Source organism: Astatotilapia calliptera, chromosome 22 (genome assembly GCF_964374335.1).
Source record: "Astatotilapia calliptera chromosome 22, fAstCal68.1, whole genome shotgun sequence".
NCBI lineage: Eukaryota > Metazoa > Chordata > Actinopteri > Cichliformes > Cichlidae > Astatotilapia > Astatotilapia calliptera.
Genome location: NC_137442.1, coordinates 20046640 through 20071011, shown reverse-complemented (window position 1 = coordinate 20071011; position 24372 = coordinate 20046640). Strand labels below are relative to the sequence as shown.

The 24372-nt window shown below is 42.0% G+C and overlaps 3 protein-coding genes across 6 annotated transcripts; 2 read left to right on the top strand and 1 right to left on the bottom strand.

Moving 5' to 3' along the window:
* The first annotated feature begins 264 nt into the window (after positions 1 to 264).
* klhl7 (kelch-like family member 7) lies at positions 265 to 6945 on the top strand. 2 transcript variants are annotated; one of them, XM_026155516.2, is made up of 13 exons: positions 265 to 743; positions 872 to 974; positions 1500 to 1593; positions 1691 to 1815; positions 1896 to 2071; positions 2167 to 2341; positions 3396 to 3538; positions 3804 to 4044; positions 4268 to 4469; positions 4561 to 4658; positions 4777 to 4960; positions 5358 to 5531; positions 6810 to 6945. In XM_026155516.2, exons 1-12 carry the CDS (start codon positions 615 to 617, stop codon positions 5521 to 5523), a joined length of 1836 nt encoding a protein of 611 aa, XP_026011301.1. In that variant the 5' UTR covers positions 265 to 614; the 3' UTR covers positions 5524 to 5531; positions 6810 to 6945. The 2 variants fall into 2 exon arrangements, with proteins under 2 accessions (XP_026011301.1, XP_026011300.1); XM_026155515.2 differs by lacking the exon at positions 6810 to 6945 and having other exon boundaries at positions 5358 to 6694.
* A 224-nt stretch (positions 6946 to 7169) lies between these two features.
* aste1b (asteroid structure-specific endonuclease 1b) lies at positions 7170 to 12145 on the bottom strand. Of its 2 annotated transcripts, XM_026155513.2 has the most exons (8): positions 12007 to 12134; positions 11647 to 11755; positions 11105 to 11367; positions 10388 to 10654; positions 9269 to 10272; positions 8941 to 9172; positions 8620 to 8812; positions 7170 to 8318 (listed from the first exon to the last, which is right to left on the bottom strand). In XM_026155513.2, the coding sequence occupies exons 3-8, from the start codon at positions 11340 to 11342 to the stop codon at positions 7967 to 7969; spliced, it is 2286 nt and encodes a 761-aa protein (XP_026011298.1). In that variant the 5' UTR covers positions 11343 to 11367; positions 11647 to 11755; positions 12007 to 12134; the 3' UTR covers positions 7170 to 7966. The 2 variants fall into 2 exon arrangements, with proteins under 2 accessions (XP_026011298.1, XP_026011299.1); XM_026155514.2 differs by lacking the exon at positions 11647 to 11755 and having other exon boundaries at positions 12007 to 12145.
* On the top strand, positions 11901 to 20211 carry smarcc1b (SWI/SNF related BAF chromatin remodeling complex subunit C1b). 2 transcript variants are annotated; one of them, XM_026155511.2, is made up of 28 exons: positions 11901 to 12123; positions 12455 to 12574; positions 12873 to 12958; positions 13051 to 13132; positions 13222 to 13314; positions 13433 to 13502; positions 13596 to 13665; positions 13736 to 13811; positions 14127 to 14252; positions 14555 to 14637; positions 14726 to 14832; positions 14933 to 14992; positions 15132 to 15160; positions 15276 to 15391; positions 15479 to 15550; positions 15634 to 15747; positions 16033 to 16186; positions 16291 to 16401; positions 17524 to 17583; positions 17720 to 17978; positions 18113 to 18184; positions 18274 to 18320; positions 18406 to 18508; positions 18604 to 18746; positions 19084 to 19218; positions 19392 to 19524; positions 19699 to 19785; positions 19873 to 20211. In XM_026155511.2, the coding sequence occupies exons 1-28, from the start codon at positions 11989 to 11991 to the stop codon at positions 19938 to 19940; spliced, it is 2811 nt and encodes a 936-aa protein (XP_026011296.1). In that variant the 5' UTR covers positions 11901 to 11988; the 3' UTR covers positions 19941 to 20211. The 2 variants fall into 2 exon arrangements, with proteins under 2 accessions (XP_026011296.1, XP_026011295.1); XM_026155510.2 differs by having other exon boundaries at positions 11901 to 12156.
* The last annotated feature ends 4161 nt before the right edge of the window (positions 20212 to 24372 follow it).

Here is a 24372-nt window from a genome sequence, read left to right as displayed (position 1 = left end):
ACACCGATGACTGTAAGAAACAGCCTTTTCTACAGTCACTCGGAGACACTGACATATTATTCATCCAGGTGAAATTAGCTGTATCCCAACTGTACTATAGAGCTATAGAGAAACTTTTATGTTTTATTCACACCTGCTGTTTATGAAAACCAAAGGGAACTGCTGGGCTTATTTCACAACTCTTCTTGGTCTCAGAGTTGTAATACAATTTATGTCCAGGCTACAGGGGGCAGCATTACGACATTCTGTGCAGACCACAGAAGAAGGCGAAAAAGACGGAAAAAGAAGAAGCAGAAGAAGAGCATCACAACAACCAGAAAAAAATTGAGTTCTAGCTACACGAATGAACAATTAAGCTAACACGTTGTGCTTATTTGTTTTGTTTTTTAACCCCTGGCAGACAAATTAATTTATCCATATGTAGAAGCCGCCGTGAAGTTGTCGGCCTTTAAATTCATACATTCACAACAAGCTGCTGTCGGGGTTTGCAGGCAAACTGCCTGTAGCTAAGCGACAACAAAGAGACTACAGCTGTACGCTGTAGTCATACTGTTAGCGTTGGTGCCAAAATCCTTCATTTTTTCCTTCGTTTTCCGTCAAGTAGTCAGACTGACATGACGGGGATGGCTTCTCCAGAGAAGGCGTCAAGCTCAAAAAAGAAGGGCGAGAGAAAGTGTGCCACCAAAGAGGAGTACAGGCAACTGTCCAGCATCATGGGAGTCATGAACAATTTGAGAAAACAGGTGTGAGTGTGTGTGCGGGAGAGAGAGAGGGAACACGAACCAAAAGTACCAGGCTGAATATCTTTAAGAGGGCTTTACATTAGGCATTTCCTCTGTTCTGACACCTGATTACTGCGTGTGATTTGCAGGGTACTCTCTGTGATGTGACCCTGGTGGTTCAGGGAAAGCACTTCCCAGCCCACCGAGTGGTGCTTGCTGCTGCCAGCCACTTCTTTAGCCTCATGTTCACCAGTAAGTCTGACAAACACAAATCAAGACCAATGGCGGCATATTGGGGGAGCAAGAGTGTGATTTCTTATTATATTTTAGAAGGTAGTAGATGCAGATGTATGTTGCATAAATAATGAGAATTGTGGATTCCTGTTTTTGGCTTTTAAAAGTTGAATGAGCAAAAGGAAAGAAATTTAAATGTAAAAGTATATGCCAGGCGAGCATGTACTGCATCTCCACACCCCAAAGGCTGTGTCCTCACTGCAGAAAAACTGAATATTTTACTTAGTGTCATCTGCCCACTCCTAATCTAATAAAGGCAAACATAGGAATTAGTCTATTTAAGTAATTACATTGATTGTGTGTTTCTCAATAAAGATGGCACAAAAGCTGAAAGTTTATAACCACCCCTATAACGATTACTATGTATTTTTATGCATAATCTATTTATTACTGCTTCCCATCTTGACACACCGACAGTGATGTTGTCATATAGTGCTAGTACACTTGTTATATTTGTGTTTGTTATATTTTCTTCACTTCTAGCCAGAATGATGGAGTCAATGTCCCACGAGGTGGAGCTCAGGAGTGCTGAGCCTGAGATTATTGAGCTGCTGATTGAATTTATCTACACTGCAAGGTAAGAATTGTGTATCAAATTAATTATTACAGATAAAAAAAACAGAAGCATTTTTATTGAGAGAGGCATGTTTGTTTTTTGTTTGTGTGTGTGTCAGAATCTCCGTGAACAGCAGTAATGTCCAGTCACTGCTGGATGCAGCCAATCAGTATCAGATTGAACCTGTGAAGAGGATGTGTGTGGAATTCCTTAAAGGACAGATTGATGCAACAAACTGCCTAGGTGATTGCACAAATACAAATACAGACCTTCCATTTGTGTTACACATGATATTTACTTACTCTTGTTCTGTTCTCCTGTAGGCATTTCAGCCCTTGCAGACTGCATGGACTGTCCAGAGCTGAAGGTGGCTGCAGATGATTTTTTTCAGATTCACTTCACTGAAGTCTATAAATTGGATGAATTTCTGCAACTGGATGTTGCGCAACTCACACATCTGCTGCACCAGGACAAACTCACCGTCCGTGCTGAGGCCCAGGTACGCGTGTATACATCCTTTAAATATATTTGTGCCAAAGAAGACGTCTGTCACCAAAAATTTGTTAACATGTTCTTCTGTTGCGTTGTGCTCAGATTTATGATGCTGCAGTGCGCTGGCTGAAGTATGATGTGTGTAACAGAAAGCAGTACATGGTGGAGGTGTTGGGGTGTGTTCGCTTTCCACTGGTTTCCAAAACATTCCTCTCCAAGACTGTCCAGGCCGAGCCCCTCATCCAGGACAATCCACAGTGCCTCAAGATGGTCATCGGTGAGCAGGAAGAGTCAAAAACACGTGCACGCATGTACAAATTCTACATTTCAAGTGAACAAAATGAGCAGACAAAGTTACCGGTAACTGTCTCGTTCATGTCGATGGACAAAAAAAGCACAAGCAGTTCACACTGGCAAAAAAAAGGTTTTAAGGATGTTTTATAAATGCATTAAAGGAGTAATATCTCATTTATATGTAAGTATTTAGACTTCTCGTGCGGCACCCTTGGGTCCAGTCTACTTGGAATTATCCTAGAGCCCTTGCTTTTGGAAGTTTCTCTAATTTTTCTCAGCAGAATTGTTCAGAAGGTTAGTTGCTCAGTGACTTCTTTCCCCAAAACACTGCACTTACTGTATCTGGTGCTTTTTGGTGAACTCCCTGCAGGCCTACTCTTGAGGTCTTAGCCACCTGTTTAACTAAGACGCTCTGTTTCACATTACTCAGGAAGCCTGTTAGTTATTCCAAATTTCTTCAATTTAAGCATGGCTGAGGCTGCTTTTAGTGCTTTAAAAATATTTGTAATCCATCCCCAGATCTATACTTTGGCACAGTCCTGTCTCACAGGTCTGCGGAAAGTTCAACTCAACTTCACCTCTTTGTTTTCAGACGGGTGTGAGTCTTTAGTAATTGTGTCCAGTCCAATTATTATATTGGTTGTAGAGGGACGAGTTAAACTGTATAAACCACTAACAGGTAGATTGCACCAGAGCTCATAATACGGGATCTGAATACTTCGGTAAATGGGAAATTTCGTAACTCTTTCCTTTTACTTTGTCATTGTGGATTATTGCATTTTGATTAATTGTGGAAAATAAATTCACTCCAATTTTATCCAAGTCTAACACCCTCTAAAACAAAATGTGAAATACTTGAAAGACTTGCCCTGGAGTCGTAGAAGTGCTGAATCTTAATCTAAATGATCTACATTCGACATTATTATGATAGCAAAAGATAGATGTATAACATATATTGGGTATTTCATTACCTCAAAGGGCTGCTCGCTTTACTTGAGCACGCACACAAAACAAAATAACCAGTGCTTTTCTCCAAGGTGGGATGCGTTACCACTTGCTCTCCCTGGAAGACCGTGAAGACCTGGGAGAGAGCAGTCGGCCACGACGCAAGAAGCACGACTACCGCATTGCTCTGTTTGGCGGCTCACAGCCTCAGTCCTGCCGCTACTTTAACCCGAAGGTACCGGGCTGCAAATGCTAATGAGTTATAGTCACAGGGGCAATCACACCAAAGAACAATTAAAGGGAGTGCAGATATGTGCTCTTGAGTATTACAGTATAATTAATAAGCTAAAGATAAGATTGTTTGTTTTTGTTTTTTTTAAGGTTTTAATTTTACAGGCACCTAATCTGTTCTTTGGTTCACAAAACACTCTATGAGACTTGAGTTTAGTCAGGTCTGTTGAAATCATATTTGGGAATGTTTACAATGGTTTTCCATACAGGACTCTAGCTGGACTGACATCCGCTGCCCCTTTGAAAAGCGCCGTGACGCCACAGCTATCTTCTGGGACAATGTGGTTTACATTTTGGGTGGCTCACAGCTCTTTCCCATCAAGCGTATGGACTGCTACAACGTCCTGAAGGACAGCTGGTACTCCAAGCTGGGTCCACCCACACCTCGCGACAGTCTGGCTGCCTGCGCTGCCCAGGGAAAGATCTATACATCTGGGGGATCAGAAGTAGGTAAGCATGAAGTGAGGGGAGAAAAGATTTAAAAATGAGAGACTCTGGGATCTTGTGCAACTACCCAAAGAGATGCAGACATGTGATGGGGAAAGTAAGCTGGTTTGTGCTACTATTATTACATTCTCTAAAAAAGTAGGAACATTTAAATAGTAAAGATGTCTTGTTAAAGCATAGATAATGATTTCTTCACGGTTGACCGACCACCAACATGTGCCTACAGGCAGCTCAGCCCTGGACCTTTTCGAATGCTACGACACCAGGACAGAGTCATGGCAGATTAAAACAAGTATGCTGATGGCGCGCTGCAGCCATGGATCCGTGGAGGCCAACGGGCTCATTTATGTTTGTGGAGGAACGGTGGGGAACAATGTCTCTGGCAGAGTGCTCAACAACTGTGAGGTCTACGACCCCAACACGCAACAGTGAGTCAACAAACATTTAACATACAACGCTTCTTAATGTGCCCATTTAAAGTGCCATTGGCCTGTTCCACTCAATTTTTGCCTTTCACAGATGGAGGGAGTTATGTGGGATGAGAGAGGCCAGGAAGAACCACGGACTGGTGGTTGTAAACAACAGGATATATGCTGTTGGAGGGCAGGGAGCAATAGGTAATTCATCGTCCCCCCAGATTTTTATACCGCCCATCCACTCCCCGTCATTTTTTTCCTACCTTCAGTGGCCCTAATATGCAATCATATGCACAACTGTCTGTGTGTGTGTTTCTAGGTGGACTGGACTCGGTTGAATACTATGATATTGCAACTAACGAGTGGCGTGGCGCTTCACCTATGCCGTGGCGAGGTGTAACTGTGAAGTGTGCGGCAGTTGGTGATATCATCTATGTGCTGGCAGGATTCCAAGGAGTGGGACGCCTTGGACACACCCTGGAATACCACACTGATACTGACAGGTTGGGTTATTAACTGAATACTACCCAAATAATACAATTTGATTGATACTGCTGAAGAGTCTTTATCAGTAGTATGTGAACACCGCATGACCACCTTCTTCATTGACATTTTCATTAAATTTTCAGGTCTGGCTATTTCATTCATTAATTCCTTAGTTGTTTTTGGTGGTTACTGTAGCTGGGTATATATTGCTAATAGGTGTAATAGCGTATTAGCTAATAATCATACTAGTAAAAAAATACTCATAAACATGCTGTCAAACCATTTGAGTTGCATTTCTTCACAAAACATTGTTCAATTCAGTCACCTGGGCAACGCAGGCTGTAAATCTATACAGTTAAGTAGTAACTTGTTTAAACGCTGAATCGAAATATTCTGATTTTCTTCTTCGCTCAGGTGGGTGACTTGCAACAAGGTGCGAGCGTTTCCCGTCACAAGCTGCCTGATTTGTGTGGTCGACACCTGCGGAGTCAACGAAGACGAAGACATGGACCTCATAGACTCTCAGCCACATGCTGCAGCCACTGCCGCATCATCTTCCTCAGCCTCATCATCCTCATAGCAGTAGAGGTAGTTTAAGCGTACTCGTATATTGAGTTGTGATGCTTGTCGACAGTTCTGACAGCCAGTCAACTGATTTCTGTGGGCTTGTTTTTCAGAAAGGAGCTCATAGTAAGGGTTAGGCTGTAAAGTGGTTATGTTCTTTAACCAGTGAAGTAGGCAGTTTCCTTTTGGCTACTCCAAAATTTTATGTCCTAATTCTTTGGGCTGGACACTAGTTTCATCTATCCATTCTCTGGATAGGTAGTAGGATTTAAAATTTGGGATTTAGATATTCATCTGAAGGCCTGTTAAAAAGCCTGCCAACAACTCTACTGCTGTCACACTGTTGACCTGTCTCTACCTACTGCTCAGTGAATGGCAGCAACAGTGAGAGAGCAGCAGGACTCGGTGATGAGCTGTGGGTAGTTTTTGTTTGCATCTTGTTGCCCAGACAGGCTCTGTGTTCTGGATGAGAGAAATGTTGCTTCTAACTTTGGTCTTTGAATGTTTTAATTGACATATAAACGTAGCTGAAATACGTGGGTTTATGTAAGGTCATTTTTGTTTGATGTTGTATGGATGGATGGATCCAGTAATTCATTGGACAAACTGTAACCGTGCCTCCGTACATAACTCCAGTATTTTTTGAATTAGACAATCAAGATGATCAGACTGGCAGCTATAATTCAGAGGGGTTTACATTTTCATACATTGGAGCCTCTGAAAATGGCAGCCTAAGTAATTAACGTCTTTTAGTGATGCTTTTTCAGGTGTGACAGCAGCAACAAATGCTAGTTACCGTAAATGGCAGATGGCAGAAACTTTACTCCTAAAGTTTCTGCCATCTCTCTGATAGGTGTATTTTGGTGTTTCTGGATACTTCACTAGTATGAACATCTCTTTGGGCCTCATTATGTAAAAACAGTGAAGAGTTATAAAATACAAATGTTGAGACTTTGAATCAACTTTAGATATAATGACTGTGTCACATGTCATGAAATTGAAATGGAACAGGGCTCATCTAGTGATGAAACTAGATGATCGCCAATTGTCCAATTACTTTTTGAACCTCTAAAAAAATGGGGGACTGCGCAAAAAAAAAAAAAATGCAATACCAAAACAGTTAATGCAAACTTTTTGTTAAACCCCCTGAATTAAACCTGAAGGCTTGAGCCTCAGTCACATCTTGATTATTTGATTTATGTGGTGGTAGTGGTGTGCAGGAGCAAAAGTACATAAATTGTTTCTTTATCCAACAAATTATGGACCTAACTGTAATTTTAAACACTTTTCTTTCTTTTTCAGTGCTCAGAAAATAGCATTTGAGGGACATGTGCAAATTTTCAAGGGCCAGCGGGAAGTTTTCCCAAATTCATCGAAAAAAAAAGTTCTTATGCTTTTTAATGTTTTTCTTAGTTTATGTGGTTTACTCTGTTCGCTTATCTTTTTATCACTTCTGTAGTTTGTCTGCTTACAGGAAGGTCCTGTCAATTCAAACCCAGGACCTTCTTGCTGTGAGGGGACAGTGCTAGCCATTGAACTGCTGTGTGAGCATTTCATATTGTATATTCACATGTCATTTTCTTGTTACGATGTAACTTTTTTGCTGTTTGAATTTAATGTGTGTAAATCAGTTTGTGAAAGAAAAACCAGTCAAATATTGGCTGGGTTTATATTTTATTTTATTTGGTTTGGTCCTTATACAAAACACTGTAAAATTAGATTTTTTTATAGGCTGTAAAATATTCTGTGTCAAAGTGTAGATACAGCATCTGTAAGTACTTAACTCTTGGCTGTGTGCTGATTTAACACTAGTGTAGCATCTTACTGTTCAGTAGCTTTGTGTTGTGCCTTTAAAGAGAAAGCGTTAACATTTTATTCTTAGCTATAAGCAGTTACAATTAAAACACATAGCTCAATGTGATGGTTTACAAAACACGTTTCCATTCCTTTTCAAATACAAATATGATTAAAAATATAAGAGCACCAAGTTAGTGAAACATAAGGCAGCTGCAATGAAATGAAGAAAATGTAAGATTTTATAAAATGCTCCAGACTTTTTCATTAGCTGCCATACAACTTTCTGCTCATGTTACTGACAACTGTTTAAATGTTGTGCTCGAATATGTAAATAAAACTGGGAAGCTGAAAACAAGTGCATTCATTAGAGTAAGATTACTTTGATAAAAGCTCATGATGCATAATGATGCTAAAATTGTGTAATTTGTGGAAAAACTGATGTTCTGATATGAACGTATGTCTTTACAGACATTACTCAAGATGGCAATGCACAATTAAACATTATGACTAGAGGAAGTTAAATTAGTGCAACATACACAGTGGTAAACATTAAGAGCTGTCATTTTTCCCTGAGCAACTGTTGTAAACCACTGACTGGCCTTCCTTAATTTGGCCCCCGAGCAAGTGTTTTTTATCCATCTGTTAATTTTTCTGTCTCCCTATCAATAATCCTCATCGTCATCATCAGACTCTTCCTCGCTCATAAGGAGAGCAAACCGGTTGTTTATCTCATTAGCATCTCTCCCCCCTCCCTGAGCTCCTCTTCCTCTTCCACCTCTTCCACCTCTCCCTCTTCTTCCTCTTCCTCTTCCTCTCCCTCCCTGCCCTCTGCCTCTCCCCCTCCTTCCTGATTCTGAGGATGAGTGAGTGGCTTTGGAACTGCAGTTCCTCATAGCATTCAGCAGGGAGGAGTAGAGCTGCGCAGACAAAGATCCCCCAGGCAGCAGAGACTCAGCATTTCGGCCTCCTTTCAGATACCTGACGAGGCCGTGCACCAGCGTACCACTGAACAACCTGAGAGACAGAGGGAGTGAGAACAAGGCAACAAAGATGCAAAAATGTACTCTAAAAAAATACTCTTTACCATCGTGGTATAACTGTGGACACATATAATATAATTATTATCATCCCATTTGTGTAAGCTTAGCAGAAAAACCCCAAACTCACTTCAAATGTAATTAAAGCTTTCTACATGTAAATCTAGAGATAATTCTCTTTTTCCTTGCCAGCTCCTGTTTGTTGGTTGCACCTCTAGTTCTAATGCATACAGAGTACCATTTTCTTTTACTGTATGTCCCTGACATACAGTACTTACCATGAGAGATGAGGTTCTGGCAGCGGCAGCAGCAGTAGCTGATTTAGACAAAGTGCACTCCAAAGGCAGGCCTGCCATTGGCTGAAACTGTGAGCCATTCCAATATCTACTCCCCGTCTCTCACCTGGTCTCACACGTTGTCGATCCAGCCCTGCACACACTTTATGTTCCAGAGCCCAGTTTGGCTGCGGGACTGCAGTGTTGAAAGCAAATACAAGCTTTTAGGTAATGGCAAGAAAAATGAAAGGTTGGCATGTTACTAAGGCATATTAGTCTTTTTAACCATGTCGAAGAAACCAGGAGGGATACAATCCAACTAACCAGTGTGTTGATAGTGGATAGCTCCAAGCTGTGTGTTCAAGAAGACCTCTCCATAAACCATGCCTAGGACCAAAGCTTGCACCTGGGGCTGTGAGGGTGTCGGTGTGGCCTCCCGAAACCAGAATCCTGTCACAGCTACAGGCAGCTGCAGGTGGAAAGGAACGGAAACTAAGGCTGACTGGTTCACGCCCAAAACTTGTAACAGGGCACCAAGTCGGACTGCTGCAGGAGCCTGGAACAAAAATATTGAAAAATACAATCAGATCATGTGGAAAACTTCTAACTCCAGACAAATGCAAAACAAATACTGACTCTGAAAAATGTTTACCTGACCAAGTCCAGCCAGGTGTACATGGTTTCTGAGTGGGACTGCCTCCACTTCCATCTTCTTCAAGTTCAGGTCCAAGCGATCATACTCTTCCACAGAAATGGGAGCGCCCTGAGCCTGGACTGTTGATGACCCAGCTGCTTGTTCCTTGCTGAATGCTGCATTTATGCTCTGACCCCTACCTCCACACCCCCTTCCTCCTCGTCCTCTCCCACCTCTCATTCCCTGTCTGTTTTCTTGCATCCTCATATCTTGTATTTCACCTCCTGGCCCCTTCATTGACTGTGTACCACCAACTCTTCCTTCAGTTACATTATCTTGAGATCTGTGCAGTAATATCCCATATACAGCCTGCCGAATGGCTCTAGAACTACAGTGGCTGCTAGCTAGTTTACTGTTCTCCACCTGCGGGATGAGAAGGACCCTGCGCATCACCAAAGCATCAAGCACCAAGGGAGGAAGCCGACCCTGAAGTGCTGCTGTCGACAGGCACTCCGGCAGCTGTGCCGGCCCAGAGGTCTGCCCTCCCTGAAATGCCTTACCTCCAGAAAACCAGCGGGCCACAGAGCTCGGAGCCTTGATATGGTACTCCTGCATACATGCCAGCAGCCTGGATGCGAGACCACCCTTCTGCCCTCTTTTGCCCTTACAAGCTTCCTCCCCCATTAGGCTGCTCACTTCTTCTAAGGCCTCAGTCACAGTTTTAAAAGAGGACAGCCAAAGAAGGAGGCCTTCAATACGAGAAGGGGGTGATCTACCTTTACCCCTGCCGCCACCTCTCCTTAACAGACTTGCATCTAACAGAGAAAGAAGGGTTTCAGTATCTTTTGGAGTTCCGTAGTCATTTCCAGTCAGAACAGCACATAAAGGGAGCAACTCGGGGTTCATGCCCCCGAACATGCGACACAGGCCTGCAGTGGTGTAGCAGCGAGCTAAGATGTAGCGTTGCGAGGCTTTACCGTTAAGGTTGGTCCACTGGAAAAAACGGAATGGCAGATAACCTCCTAAGATCAGAAAACAATTGAGATAGATACCACATGAGAAAATACATACTGCAAAATACTGTTACCACCAAAGAGCTATTTTGCATCTATGTTAAAGTCCAGAGACTATCCACACCTGGAAGGTCAAAGATATAAAAGTCACTGTCATTTGTCAGCACTGGGCATTTCCACTCTTGTGCCAAGCACGCAATCTCCCAGTCAGCCTCAGCTGGACACTGGATGAGCGGGACTCCACTCTGGATGAGGACCTGAATGAAGACGTCTCTTGTAAGAATGGGGAGAACAGAGCCATTGCGGCCGTGAGAGAGGTTGTCTGCCTCTTTTATCTTGGACTGCAGGCGCTGGCGTAGAGTATCAAACTTCTTGTTACTGGGGTCCATCCCTAATAATAATAAAAAGATAGGAAAACAGATGTTTGCAGGTGTTATAGCATTATTTAATGTGAAAAGTGGTTTTTGCTTTAGGTTTGTGCAGATTAAAGATATAAGCAACAAAAGCATTCATGAAAAGGTAAAGGATAAAAAAATCTAATATAGTTCAATGATATAATGATTTAATAAGCAGACCTATTTGTTATTACAATGAAAAGCAATATAAAGATGACTGAAGTTAAGATGTCCTATTGAAATTAAGGGGAATGTTTACTAAATGAGGTGAGTACTTAAATTGAAGATATTAGATGATGTTGTACCCAAATACAGAGAACTTAAAAAAAAAAAGAAAAAGAATAAAAAGAAAAAGAAATAATGTAAGCTGTCCCCTTTTTTAAATGTCTAGAAAAGTACATACTTGAAACATCCTAACTTGACGGCCTTGTATAAAGCATCTTTACCTCCATCCAGAACCACATATGGCTGGATGTTACAGGTTGCCAGTGCAGTGAGGAACTGGGCGAGCAGGGAAGCAAAGGCATCGTAGTCCCCTCCGTGCAGCTGATCCAATCCGTGGCTAAAGTACAGGCGGAAATAAAGACTGCAGCCATCGATAACGAGCCGACTGTCCCTAAACTTCACATCTTGTAGGAAGTGTCTGTTCCCCTCTACAAAGGTCGTCAGACCATGGACACCCATTACATCTCAGGGCGTGGACGAGTTCCTAGAGTGAGATGATGTATAAGATAATGGTACTCACGATGGTTAAAATGCACGAAAGACAGTTTCTGTGCAATCATGCAATAAACGGAAGGTAACTGCCAGAAAATGACAGGAGTCACAGTTCGCTCCAATGTGAAGTAAGAGACACAGAGACTGTCGGCTGGAAAATTAAGACTCATCGGAAGTTATTGCAACATAAAACTATGAGTAACTGACGACAAATGACATCCAGAATCAGCCGTATTTAGTAGAGCAGTAAATGTTTACGAGTTTTACTAACCAATGACACTTTCTTCTCTTTACTTGCTCGAGTGTTTTTCTGTGTTGCGCAGTTCCTTCCTTGTACTTCAAAATAAAGTTCTCGGCTAGTAACAAACGTGTGTATTCCTCTGTAAACACGATAATATCTAATTTTCCTCTATATAAAAAATCAGCAAAGAACACGCGCAAATAAAGCCACAACACTGAATAATGACAGTTAAATTTTAATTAATTTGAAAAAACCTTACGCTAAATTGCGTTTGCGTTCTCGCGAGGGAACACGAGAACGCAAACGCTAGCGAGGGCGCTAGCCAGTTTTGTTCTCACGTTTGAAAAATAATTACGTTTTATTACGACCACAATGTCCGGAGGAACAAACCTCGGGATTCCCGGGACAAGCCAAGCCACCCCCGGTGCATTTGCACACCGAAAAAAAGACAGCAGCCCGTCCGCTAGGTTTTGGGAGAGTCCGGATACTTTAGCCCAGCTGGAAGTGGTGAGACAGTGGATCGGGAAGCACTACAAAAAGGTAGTTAGCCGACCAGGAAGCTAAGCAAGATGCTAGCCGCTCCCCCTCCCTGTTAGCAAGCCCAGTGGGTTACAGCGTAAACATACGGTTACGTGTTCACACTGGCTGTCTAGATATAGAGAAATTAAGTCAGCGGACCCTGCACAAAAGGAAAGATATACAAACGTGAAGTGCAAATCTAGCGCAGTCGTATCACATGTAAATACAGCCCTAAGCTTGTGTATATAATAGAGTATTGAGTGGCACGATAAATAAAAATTCTACTCCTATCTAATTTCAAACCCTCTCTATTTGTTAGTATGTTCTGGCGGATGCCCCATCTTGCCAGGTCCTGGCTGCAGTCACCCTGCAGCTTCTCCAGTTCCAAGAGGATGCATTTGGCCGACAAGCTACCAGCCCTGCACTCACCAAGCTGCCTGTGAGTCTATCTCTCACTGTCTATCTAATTGTCGTCACAAGTGACTTTAAAATGCCTGATAGAATTGGCTTGTAAGTCGCTGTAAGTGCCTCACTTTGTAGTGTACTTTCACTATTAAAGTAGTAGTAGACTGATTATTGATTGATGAGTTTAAAACTGTGGAAGCAAATGCTTGCCTCTAAGTATGCGTGACACTTAATAGTGAAGAGGATTAAAAACAACAACAACACCCAAATAATGAAAGTTGTTCATGTCCATGACCCAAACCCACAAGAAAACCTTGTTGATTTCTCTACAGGCACAGTGCTTCCTTGACTTGCGACCAGGTGATGGACTCTGCCACATTCTTGGCACAGCTTACAAGTTCAAGTTTGATCAGGGCTGGTGGGTAGTTTCCTAATATGATCCCTAACAGATCTCATTTGCTTCCACCTGTGTCCTTAATATCTCTTTGTTCTCTACCTATTTTCACACAGGCGAAGGTTTGACTTACAGAATCCATCAAGGACTGAGAGGAACGTGGAGATGTTTGGTACAATTGAAAAAGCACTGATCCAGGTGAAAACTGCAAATCTCAATACACACAACTGCACACACATACACACCAAGGACTGTTCCTTCACGAACTTGAATATTTGTCACAACAGAACAACTGCATGTCATTGCCTGTCGTATATCTGGACCCTACACTGGATCAGGATCTGGTCGGCAGACTAACTGGCATCATCACCAAACATCAGGTAAAGTACTGCAAATAAGTAGAAGATTATTTGTAGCTCAGAGTGAGACTAAATGTATGTAGCTCTGATACAGTAGTTGGATTTCAGTGCTACTGATTCACAGTTTGTCCCCCTGCAGGGTACTGTTACAGAGGACAGAACGCTTGCCAGTCATCACATATACCCCTGCCCTCCCTCGACAGAGGAAGGTTAGTTAAAGTTTGTATGTGTATATGTGTTTGCTGATGTTATGATGCCTACCACTTAGCTTAAATACATTTTGTATACACATCTGTTTTTAGATGAATGGATGCGTCCTGTCATGCGGAAAGACAAGCATGTCTTGGTACACTGGGGCATGCACCCTGACAGGTAAAGCAAGCACAAACACACACACAACACTTGACCAGCATGAAGTGACAACGTCTCTTGTCTCTTACAGTTATGATAGTTGGCTGTCATCGAGTGATGTTGAGGGAGAGGTTGAAGAGCTGCCACATCCAGAAAGTCCCTGGAGGGTTAGTGTGGCACCACATACATCACGCTGTCAGGAGTTAGTTACTGCTGCAGTTACTGAGTGATGTTTGTCTTCAGTTTTCTTTGTCAGACAGAATGTGATTGTCAGCGGGGACATTAAGGAACCACGCGTACTATAAATAATAGATGATTTTATATAATGTCTAAAAAATTTACAGAAATTTTACAGCTGACTGAATCCTATTCATTTAGCATGCTCTGTATTCCTTTCTTACACTTGATGAGATACCGAAGTATGCATCACTCATTAATATTCAATTTGTGTGGGTGTGTGTGTGTGCGTGCGTGTTCTCCAGGTCCATGCTGGTTGGATTCTGGACACGGATGTTTTCAACGAATGGATGAATGAGGAAGACTACTGTGTGGACGAAAGGAATGTGCCAGTCATCCTCCGGCAGCGTATTCACCTCCAAGACGACCAGGTTTGTGTGAAGTAGTAAAAAATGGCACTGGTCTGTAGGCTTAGGAAGGAGTTCCCCTGTTATTAATGCATGCTTACGTTTTAACAGTTTAATCAACTGCAAAAAGCAGGTGTGATCCTGTTGTGTGATTCTTTTGTTCTCAGAATTGTAAGCAGACACGCTTCTTTTCCCATTTCAGACAATTCTCCTAGAGATGAAAAACAGCTGTCAGACACAAAGTTGCAAATCCTGCTCTTTTGTTTCAAAATAGTCTCTATTCCATTTTTAGTTTTTCTCCATCTGCCTTTAACTTTTTGTTACAGGATCCAAAGTCTACACCCTCCAAAAAGAGAAGGCGCTCCCCGTCCCCTCCCTCCTCTGAAGGCAGGAAGAAAGGAAAGAAAGGGTAAGACATAGGTGTTTCTTTTAATACGGGGCTGTGCTTTTGGGTTGTCACAAAAGGTATCACTGTTGATTTGTGTGCTCACACACAGGAGAAGGCGTGGACAACAGGACGAGGAGCCAGAAGAGGACCTGACCAAAGACATGGAAGACCCGATTCCTGTGCCTAACATGGAGGAGGTCATACTACCCAAGAATGGTGAAACTCTTGAAGACAGTGTCCAAAACTCATTAAAAATGTATACATTTCCTCTAAAGTGTTTAAATGTGTTTAATATTTTCTTATCCGATCTATGTAGTCAACCTTAAGAAGGACAGTGAGAACACTCCAGTGAAAGGAGGGATCATGGCTGACCTAGGTAGGCATGCTTGTGCCATCGTAAATGCATACAGAGAAGTCTCGAAACATTAAAATAAATTTTTTTAAATATGTCATTCGTATGTTTATGTGTGATTTTTGTTTTTTTTACATCCTTGTAACCACTGTCTTTTTTTCAGATGACCAGGAGGATGATTTCCCAGGACGGGTAAATATGATGTCATTTCTCTCACTTAAAACTTTTCTAATTGTAGGAATTTTGGGTTTAGTTTCCAGATTTGCAAAAAGTAATATTTCTCTGTGTATTGCTCATCTCTATTTAGGAAGATGAGGATGGAAGAGCAGAGATCCCACGCCTATCAGAGGGAGAGGAAAACATCACAGAACAAACACATCACATAATAATACCGAGCTACACATCATGGTTCAATTACAACTGGTAAGAATATGTATTTGCATTTACCTGTATGCTGAACCTCTTAATTTTATTCAAAAGACCTAAAAGCTCCCTGTGCATCTTGTCCAGCATTCACTCGATAGAGAAACGTGCACTCCCTGAATTCTTCAATGGGAAGAACAAGTCAAAAACTCCTGAAATGTGAGTACTGCTGATGTTTAGACTTTACCGCTATTACAGATGATCGAGAAGGCCTCAGTATAGCTTTCTTTACACCTTCGCAGCTACCTGGCATATCGTAACTTCATGATCGACACATACCGGCTGAACCCCCAGGAATACCTCAGTTCAACATCCTGTAGACGCAACCTGACTGGAGACGTTTGTGCCCTCATAAGGTATAACTTTGTGCGTGTGGGTGTTTGCTGTCATGTGTGTCTGCTGCATCTGCTAAATTAGGTTTAGTGTGTAGGTGTTTATCTGTGAATGTGTTAGTAAATGAAATCTGTTAATGCTGGAAAGGAGCAGTAGGTGGTATATGTGTCGTTAATGATTCTGTAGTTAATAAGTATTTGTGTCTAAAACATGTTGAGTTTGTTAATGTATTTACATGTGTTTGAGCTATGGGGGCTGTTCCAGCTACAGCAGATTAGAATTAATATGAAACAAATGTTTGTGTCCAGGGTTCATGCATTCTTGGAGCAGTGGGGTTTGATTAACTACCAAGTGGATGCAGAGAGCAGGCCTCTCCCTATGGGACCTCCACCCACCCCTCACTTCAACGTACTCGCTGACACGCCATCTGGGCTGGCCCCCCTGCAACACAAACCGCTACAGGTTTGTCGTGATGCTGTTGCGCAAAGCTCTCAGCACAGACAAGTTTAAAACGCAGTTTTTGTCATGTGAAACATCTTCTGACAAACTCTTACTTATTTCCGCAGGTGTCAGCTTCACAGCACATGTTGTATTTCCCAGAAAAGAGCAGAGAGAAACCTTCAGACTGCCAAAACTTTGGTCTGCGTACTGACATCTATGCCAAGAAACACCCTAAGGTCTTACACTGTTAATACAAAAAGTTAAAAAAATAGTTTATAATGGTGCTTACAGTAAAGAGCAACTACAGCTCAGTACAAGTCTTGATCCAGTTTTCATTTCTTTATGTTGTGCTTCCATGGTGCCAAGTCTTGAGAAATAGTTCTCCAGACTTTCTGTCCAAAGTTCTCTTTGGAAAGTGGATACTTTTTCAACAATTTTCAGTCCAGTCCTCTTACCTGATTATTTTTAGAGCATTTTAAGGCACTTAAACCACTTGACATATGAATAATAAAAAGGCACCAAACTCATGGGATGAACCAGTGTTGTGTCTGACACAACCAGTATCTTCAGGCACTTTGTGTCTTGCAGCCTGACGCAAAAATACAGAATTTGTTCTCATTTCTTTAGTCGAATCTGTGAAAAATGCTAAAGATAACACAGCTTGACAGGCATAAAATAGTGTTTTTACACTAACAAGGTGATTCTGAAAGAGCTTTTAGCTGATGAATTGGCGTTTCAAAGCATGGTGTGCAGTGTGTCCTTAAAGAAATTGAGCAAACCGGACAAGTGGAGGCCTGATAGAGAACAGAATGAAATGCAGCAAACATCCAAAGAAGAGCTTTAAACGTCCTTCAAGAAGCCTGGAGAATTATTCTTTAAGACTACTTAAAGAAACTGCAAGAAAGCTGCCTAAGAGAGTTAATGGATTGCATTTATATAGCGCTTTTCTAGACATTCAAAGTGCTTTACAATTCCACTATTCATTCACTCTCACATTCACACACTGTTCAGGGTGTGTTAAAGAATAAAGGTGGTCATACCGAATATAAACTTCGAAGCTCATCATAATTGTACAAAGTCAGTTTTTCCATGCATGTGTACATGTTTTAATAAATCGCTGCATCCACATCCCATTTTTTCTAGCAAAGTATTAAAGTGTAGCTCAAGACTTTTGCGGAGTGTTATGAATCTTGAAGATACGTCTTAATTTGAGAGGTTTGTTTAACAGCAAGTCTCAAAATTCCTTAAAAGAGACACTCTTCCACTGTGTCTCATAGAATAGACCAGAATGTGTTTTATAACCGTGTCATACAAGCTTTATTCTTAAATTATTGTCATATTTGTGATACTTGTCTCAGACTAAAGGAGCGAGCGCAGGAAGAGAGTGGACAGAGCAGGAGACTCTTTTGCTGTTAGAGGTAAGACCAGTAACTTTATCGTCACATGCATTTTGCATTTTTTATTTATGAGATCTTTTATGTAATGAGATCTTTTACCCAAGCCCTTAAGCCTTGTTCGTCTTGGTCTCTCTATTACCACCTCTACGTTTCTCAGGCCTTAGAGGTTTACCGAGATGACTGGAACAAAGTTTCAGAGCACGTGGGCTCCAGAACGCAGGACGAATGTATCCTCCACTTCCTCCGTCTGCCGATAGAAGACCCTTACCTAGAAGACTCTTCGGCCTCTCTTGGTCCACTGGCATTTCAGCCTGTGCCTTTCAGCCAATCAGAGAACCCTGTTATGAGCACCGTGGCCTTTCTGGCATCTGTGGTGGATCCTCGTGTGGCATCAGCCGCAGCTAAGGCAGCATTGGGTAAGACTACAGAGGGAAGAAGGTTCATTTCTGTGTAATCTAAGTTTTTAAGTACCTCTGAGATAGTATATCGTATACACAATGTTTGCAAAACAGGGGAAATGTGTGTTGTGACTGTTGCTTTCTGCTTTCAGAGGAGTTTTCTAAAGTGCAGGAGGAATCGACGGAAAAAGCCTCTGAAATGTTGAACCAGCCAGAAAAGAATGGTAATGCTGAAATATAGAAAGGCAAAATTGCACATTACTCTCTCACTGTGCTGTCATAATCTAACATTTCATTGCTTTGTATCTTATAGAAGCGGTAGATGCAGAAAAACTGGAGCCAAATTCTAACCTTCATCAGGTAATGTACCAGTAGGAGCTCAGAGAGTTTATTGTGTGTGCTGGTGGAGTATGCTGCTTAACTTGAGCGTGTGTTTGCATTTCAGGTTACTGTCAGGACTGACGGGCTCCAGGTGGAACCCAGCTTGCCAAAAGTGGAGGGAGTCAAAAGAGAAAATGCTGAAAATATACTTGCTGAGGAGAGAGATGGTACATCAATATGTGCGCTACAGTGAATTTGCATCGTATGTATGCATATACGCATCAGCGGCTCTAATAACGAAATTTTCTCGTGTGCGCTTCAGTAAGGGGAGATGGCGACGAGAACGCAGGCCGGCGGGAGGGGGATGGGGACGACGGGAGGAGAGTGATGGAGCTGGAGCTGGTGGAGGGCAGCGTTGCCACGGCAGCAGCAGCAGCTCTGTCCTCGGCTGCCACGAAGGCCAAGGTAAAGCCCACCCACTGGCTTAAAATCCAACCAATCGCGCATATATAAACTAAAGAAATGCTTAAGTGGAGGGTTTGGGGTTTTTTTTTTCTCCATTTATTCCACAGGTTTCCTAGCAACCAAAACAGATGTAAAATATCTTGAAGGTTACTTGAAGGAAACTCTCCCACTTTGCATATAATTGATTGGGGATATATGAAGAATATACTGTATACTTCCCAGTGTTTGTCTCCGCTTCCTGTGGTTGTTTTACCTGTGCTACATTCTTAGCTATTACAACCACTATACCAACTACTGTTGTCTTCTATCACTGGCTTTTTTTACTCTGTATTTGAAGCATTTGGCAGCAGTAGAAGAGAGAAAGATCAAGTCGCTGGTTGCTCTGCTGGTGGAGACCCAGATGAAGAAGCTGGAGATCAAGTTGAGACACTTCGAAGAACTTGAAACCATCATGGACCGCGAGAAAGAGGCTGTGAGTGATAACGATGTCTTCTATTATACAGGGAAACTTTACTTAACTACTCCATGTCTTGTTGCTCATTTGTGAGCTATAATTCCACACTCCAGTAGATCTCTGAAAGGTTTGTGTCCACATAGAAACCAAAAACAGTATTTAACACCTGTGCATATGCGTGTCCCATGCAGTTAGAGCAGCAGCGGCAACAGCTGCTGACGGAAAGACAGACTTTCCACACTGAGCAGCTGAAGCAGGTGGAGATGAAGGTTCGCCAGCAGAGGGAGCAGCAGGGGCAGCCGGGTTACACAATGCAGCATTCAGGTCTGAACATGGACACTGAAAGCATCCTATCAGTCTATAAATATGGTTAACCCTTCAATTCTTAATATAAAACCCATAACATGATCACATTGTAAGATGCATCCACTGCCACAGAAATTGGTTCAGTCCTGTCTATTAGTCTGCCATTGAATTTTAATCCCTTTTCCTCCCTAGGCCAGTCCATTCCTAACCGAATGATGCCTGCAGGAGGAAATGCCCAAACGATGGCTCCTCGACACCCTGGAGCTCCAAATGGCATGTGTGAGTGTTTTCCGCTGTTGTCCTAGATTTATTATTTTATATTATTTCGGAGTGTACTGACACAAAGTTCTTCTGTCACTATCTCAGACCCACCCTCACAACCTGATGGGATAGCACCAGCTCCCACTGGTCCTCCATCATCCAGTCACAGCTGAACTAATCTGAAAACAGCACGTGCAGGTGTGAATACATCACTCGTCTTTCAATCTAAACCAAGCATCTGGAACAGCTGCTCACAATTAAACTCTGCAACGCTTCAGTAGTTTCATTTCAACACTGAAGGATTCGCAAACAGGTAGACACAGTTGATGTGTATTTGTTCAACAGTGCAGCTCATCCACTCTTTGTAAACTGTTTGTGCTCTGATGTCAGAGTTGAGAAATCTGTAGACTGAACTCTGCTCATTAAAGGTTCTTTTTTATGAAACAGTTTTGAGCTTTTATCCTCGTTCAGCTGGTTTCTTTGTGACTTTGTGCTATTTGCAGGGGTCCACCTTCCAATCCATTGGTGGTACACATGTGCCAGAATATCATTTCAAATTAAATTACAGCCTGTGATTTGAGCTTTGAAATCATTATCATTATGTGTATGGCTTGTTAACGCAAACACCTAATCGTCAAGAGGATCTGCTGAAGTTTAAAGTGAATTTGGGGGGGGGGGCGGTAGTCTTCCCACACAGCCGTCTCTAGAGTTAACAAAAAATGGTTAAAAAAAAAAAATTCCATTGAGTGGCAGTTCTCTGGGTGGAAACGCCTCATCTGCTTTGAATAATGAGGTAATAATGAAGAAAATGGCCAGACTGATTCAAGCTTACAGGAAGGATGCAGCTCAAATTAATCACTACAACAAAGTTATACAGAAGAGCGTCACTGAATACACATGTTGAATCTTGAGGCAGAGGGGCTACAGCAGCAGAAGACCACACCAGGTTCCACTCCTGCCAGACAAGAACAGGAAACTGAAGCTACAGTGTGGCAAAAAAGTATTTAGTCAAATCAAAATCAAATCAAATCAAATCACTTTTATTGTCACATCACATGTGCAGGTACATTGGTACAGCACATGTGAGTGAAATTCTTGTGTGCGAGCTTCACAAGCAACAGAGTTGTGCAAAATACAATAATGTAAACAAGCAAGATACAAGAATGGCTACATCTGAAACTAATAAATATATGTGCAATATATAATAGTATATGCATTTCTGGATGTAGTCAGCCACCGATTGTGCAAGTTCCCCCACTTAAAATGATGACAGAGGTCAGTAATTTGCACCAGAGGTACACTTCAACTGTGAGAGACAGAATGTGAAAGAAAAATCCATGAATCCACATGGTAGGATTTGTAAAGAATTTATTCGTAAATTAGGGTGGAAAATAAGTATTTGGTCACCTCAAACAAGGAAAATCTCTGGCTCTCACAGACCTGTAACGTCTTCTGTAAGACGCTTTTCTGTCCCCCACTCGTTACCTGTATGAATGGCACCTGTTTGAACTCATCATCTGTATAAAAGACACCTGTCCACAGCCTCAAACAGTCAGACTCCAAACTCCGCCATGGCCAAGACCAAAGAGCTTTCGAAGGACACCAGGAAAAGTATTGTAGACCTGCACCAGACTGGGAAGAGTGAATCTACAATAGGCAAGCAGCTTGGTGTGAAAAAAATCAACTGTGGGAGCAATCATCAGAAAATGGAAGACATACAAGACCACTGATAATCTCCCTCGATCTGGGGCTCCACGCAAGATCTCATCCCGTGGGGTCAAAATGATCATGAGAACGGTGAGCAAAGATCCCAGAACCACACGGGGGGACCTGGTGAATGACCTGCAGAGAGCTGGGACCAAAGTAACAAAGGTCACCATCAGTAACACACTACAACGGCAGGGAATCAAATCCCGCAGTGCCAGACGTGTTCCGCTGCTGAAGCCAGTGCATGTCCAGGCCCGTCTGAAGTTTGCCAGAGAGCACATGGATGATACAGCAGAGGATTGGGAGAATGTCATGTGGTCAGATGAAACCAAAGTAGAACTTTTTGCTATAAACTCAACTCGTCGTGTTTGGAGGAAGAAGAATACTGAGTTGCATCCCAAGAACACCATACCTACTGTGAAGCATGGGGGTGGAAACATCATGCTATGGGTCTGTTTTCCTGCCAAGGGGACAGGACGACTGATCCGTGTTAAGGACAGAATGAATGGGGCCATGTATCGTGAGATTTTGAGCCAAAACCTCCTTCCATCAGTGAGAACTTTGAAGATGAAACGAGGCTGGGTCTTCCAACATGACAATGATCCAAAACACACCGCCCGGGCAACAAAGGAGTGGCTCCGTAAGAAGCATTTGAAAGTCCTGGAGTGGCCTAGCCAGTCTCCAGACCTCAACCCCATAGAAAATCTGTGGCGGGAGTCGAAAGTCCGTGTTGCTCGGCGACAGCCCCAAAACATCACTGCTCTCGAGAAGATCTGCATGGAGGAATGGGCCAAAATACCAGCTGTGTGTGCAAACCTGGTAAAGACCTATAGTAAACGTTTGACCTCTGTTATTGCCAACAAAGGTTATGTTACAAAGTATTGAGTTGTATTTTTGTTATTGACCAAATACTTATTTTCCACCCTGATTTACGAATAAATTCTTTACAAATCCTACCATGTGGATTCATGGATTTTATTTTTATTTTTTTTATTTTTTATTTTTTCCCACATTCTGTCTCTCACAGTTGAAGTGTACCTCTGGTGCAAATTACTGACCTCTGTCATCATTTTAGGTGGGGGAACTTGCACAATCGGTGGCTGACTAAATACTTTTTTGCCCCACTGTACATATGATAGATCACAAAGTTTAATTCAGCTGGTTTCTAGAATCAGTTCAGTTCACTCAACCGGCCCCCACAGGCACCAGATTTCAGTTTAACAGAGCACCTTGTGGATGTGGTGGAACAGGAGACTCACATTATGGATGTGCAGCAAACAAATCTGCAGCAACTGTGTGATGTTGTCATATAAACATGAACCAAAATCCCTGAGGAATGTTTCCAGCCCCTTGTTGAATCTGCCATGAAGAATTTAAGCAGTTCTGAAGGTGAAAGCGGGTCCAACCCAGGCATTAGCAAGGTGTGCCTATTAAAGTGTCCAGTGAATGCATACCCTTTTCAGGAACCCTTAGGTAAATATGTTACATGTTTTTATATGATTGATAATTATGAAAAAGCTGGATCAAATTATGTGTGTATTAATTAAACCTGATCACCTGAATTCTACAGTCCCGTAATCCTGGCAGAGCTTTGAGAGTCAGTGATGGCTGTTCTGTGTTCATGTGTATCATAAAGAAAGTGCACACGTCCTCTTCCAATTAAAGGCATCTGCATGGTAGAAATGATGCAGCCTATAGGAGTTCTCTAACAACACTGCAGTGGCTGCGACCTTTTTTCTCTCTTTGCATTTAGAGAAAATAATTCTCTCGATCAGTGAAACTGCTTTTGCTGTTTCTCTTGCGATGTTTTGTTAGTGCGTAGGAGTCGGATGTTTGCATTCACTTGCCTTGTAATTTGTAATATATGTCAGGTGTATTTGTTCGTTTACTTTTTATATTGTTATGTGGTATACTTGTAATTTCTGCTGCCAGGTCTCTCTTGGAAAAATGAATTTTGTAATCTCAGTGAGGCTTCTATCTGGTTAAATAAAGGATATATCCATCCTCTTCCACTTATCCTATTCAGGGTCGCGGTGGGTCTGGAGCCTATACCAGACCTTAACTTAACCCCACTAACTGTAGGTCTTTGCAATGTGGGAGGAAGCTGGAGTACCTGGAGAGAACCCACACAGACTAAATCTTTTTTTTTACAAAGTAGCAAGAGAAAGAAATTCTATATTCTCATTTTCTCCTTTTTCTTTAAGCAATATTCTTAATGTTAACTGACACGATTGTTGTCCTGTGGCAAAGAGTACGTTCATCATTTCAAGTTAACTGATTGAGTCATGACCCAGTAAAAAAATGTGAGTCAGAGGCTCAGATCAGTGGTGAATTTAATGCTTTAGATTTTATTGTCATAGATTTTTATTAACAATTTCATGACAATTTAAAAAAAAAAGTGAATTAATTTTAAATTCTATTTTCTGTGTTTTTATAATGCATTATAAACCACATTAAATAGCCTCAGTTTCCTGTTTTTAGCTGACAGCAGCAGCACCCAGTGTGGTTTTCTACTGCTGTAGCTCATCTGCTTCAAGGTGCAACATGTTGCACATTCAGAGTTGCTCTTCTGTATAGCATGGTATGCAACAAGTGGTTATTTGAGCGACCATAGTCTTCGTATCAGCCCAATCCCAGCAGATCAGCAGTTTCTGAAATACTCAGTTCAGTTTCTTTCTCATTTTGATGCTCAGTTTGAACTTCAGGAGATCATCTTGACCATGTCTGCATGCCTAAATGCACTGAGCTGCTGCCATTGGGCGATTAGTTGAAGAGGTCTACATACTAAAGTCACCAGTGAGGGATTATGTGAATTAAATAAATGTTCACTCAAATGTCTAATAAGATAAAATGATTACATGGGGAGATTTTATAACAAGCAAATCACAGGGCCTTTCA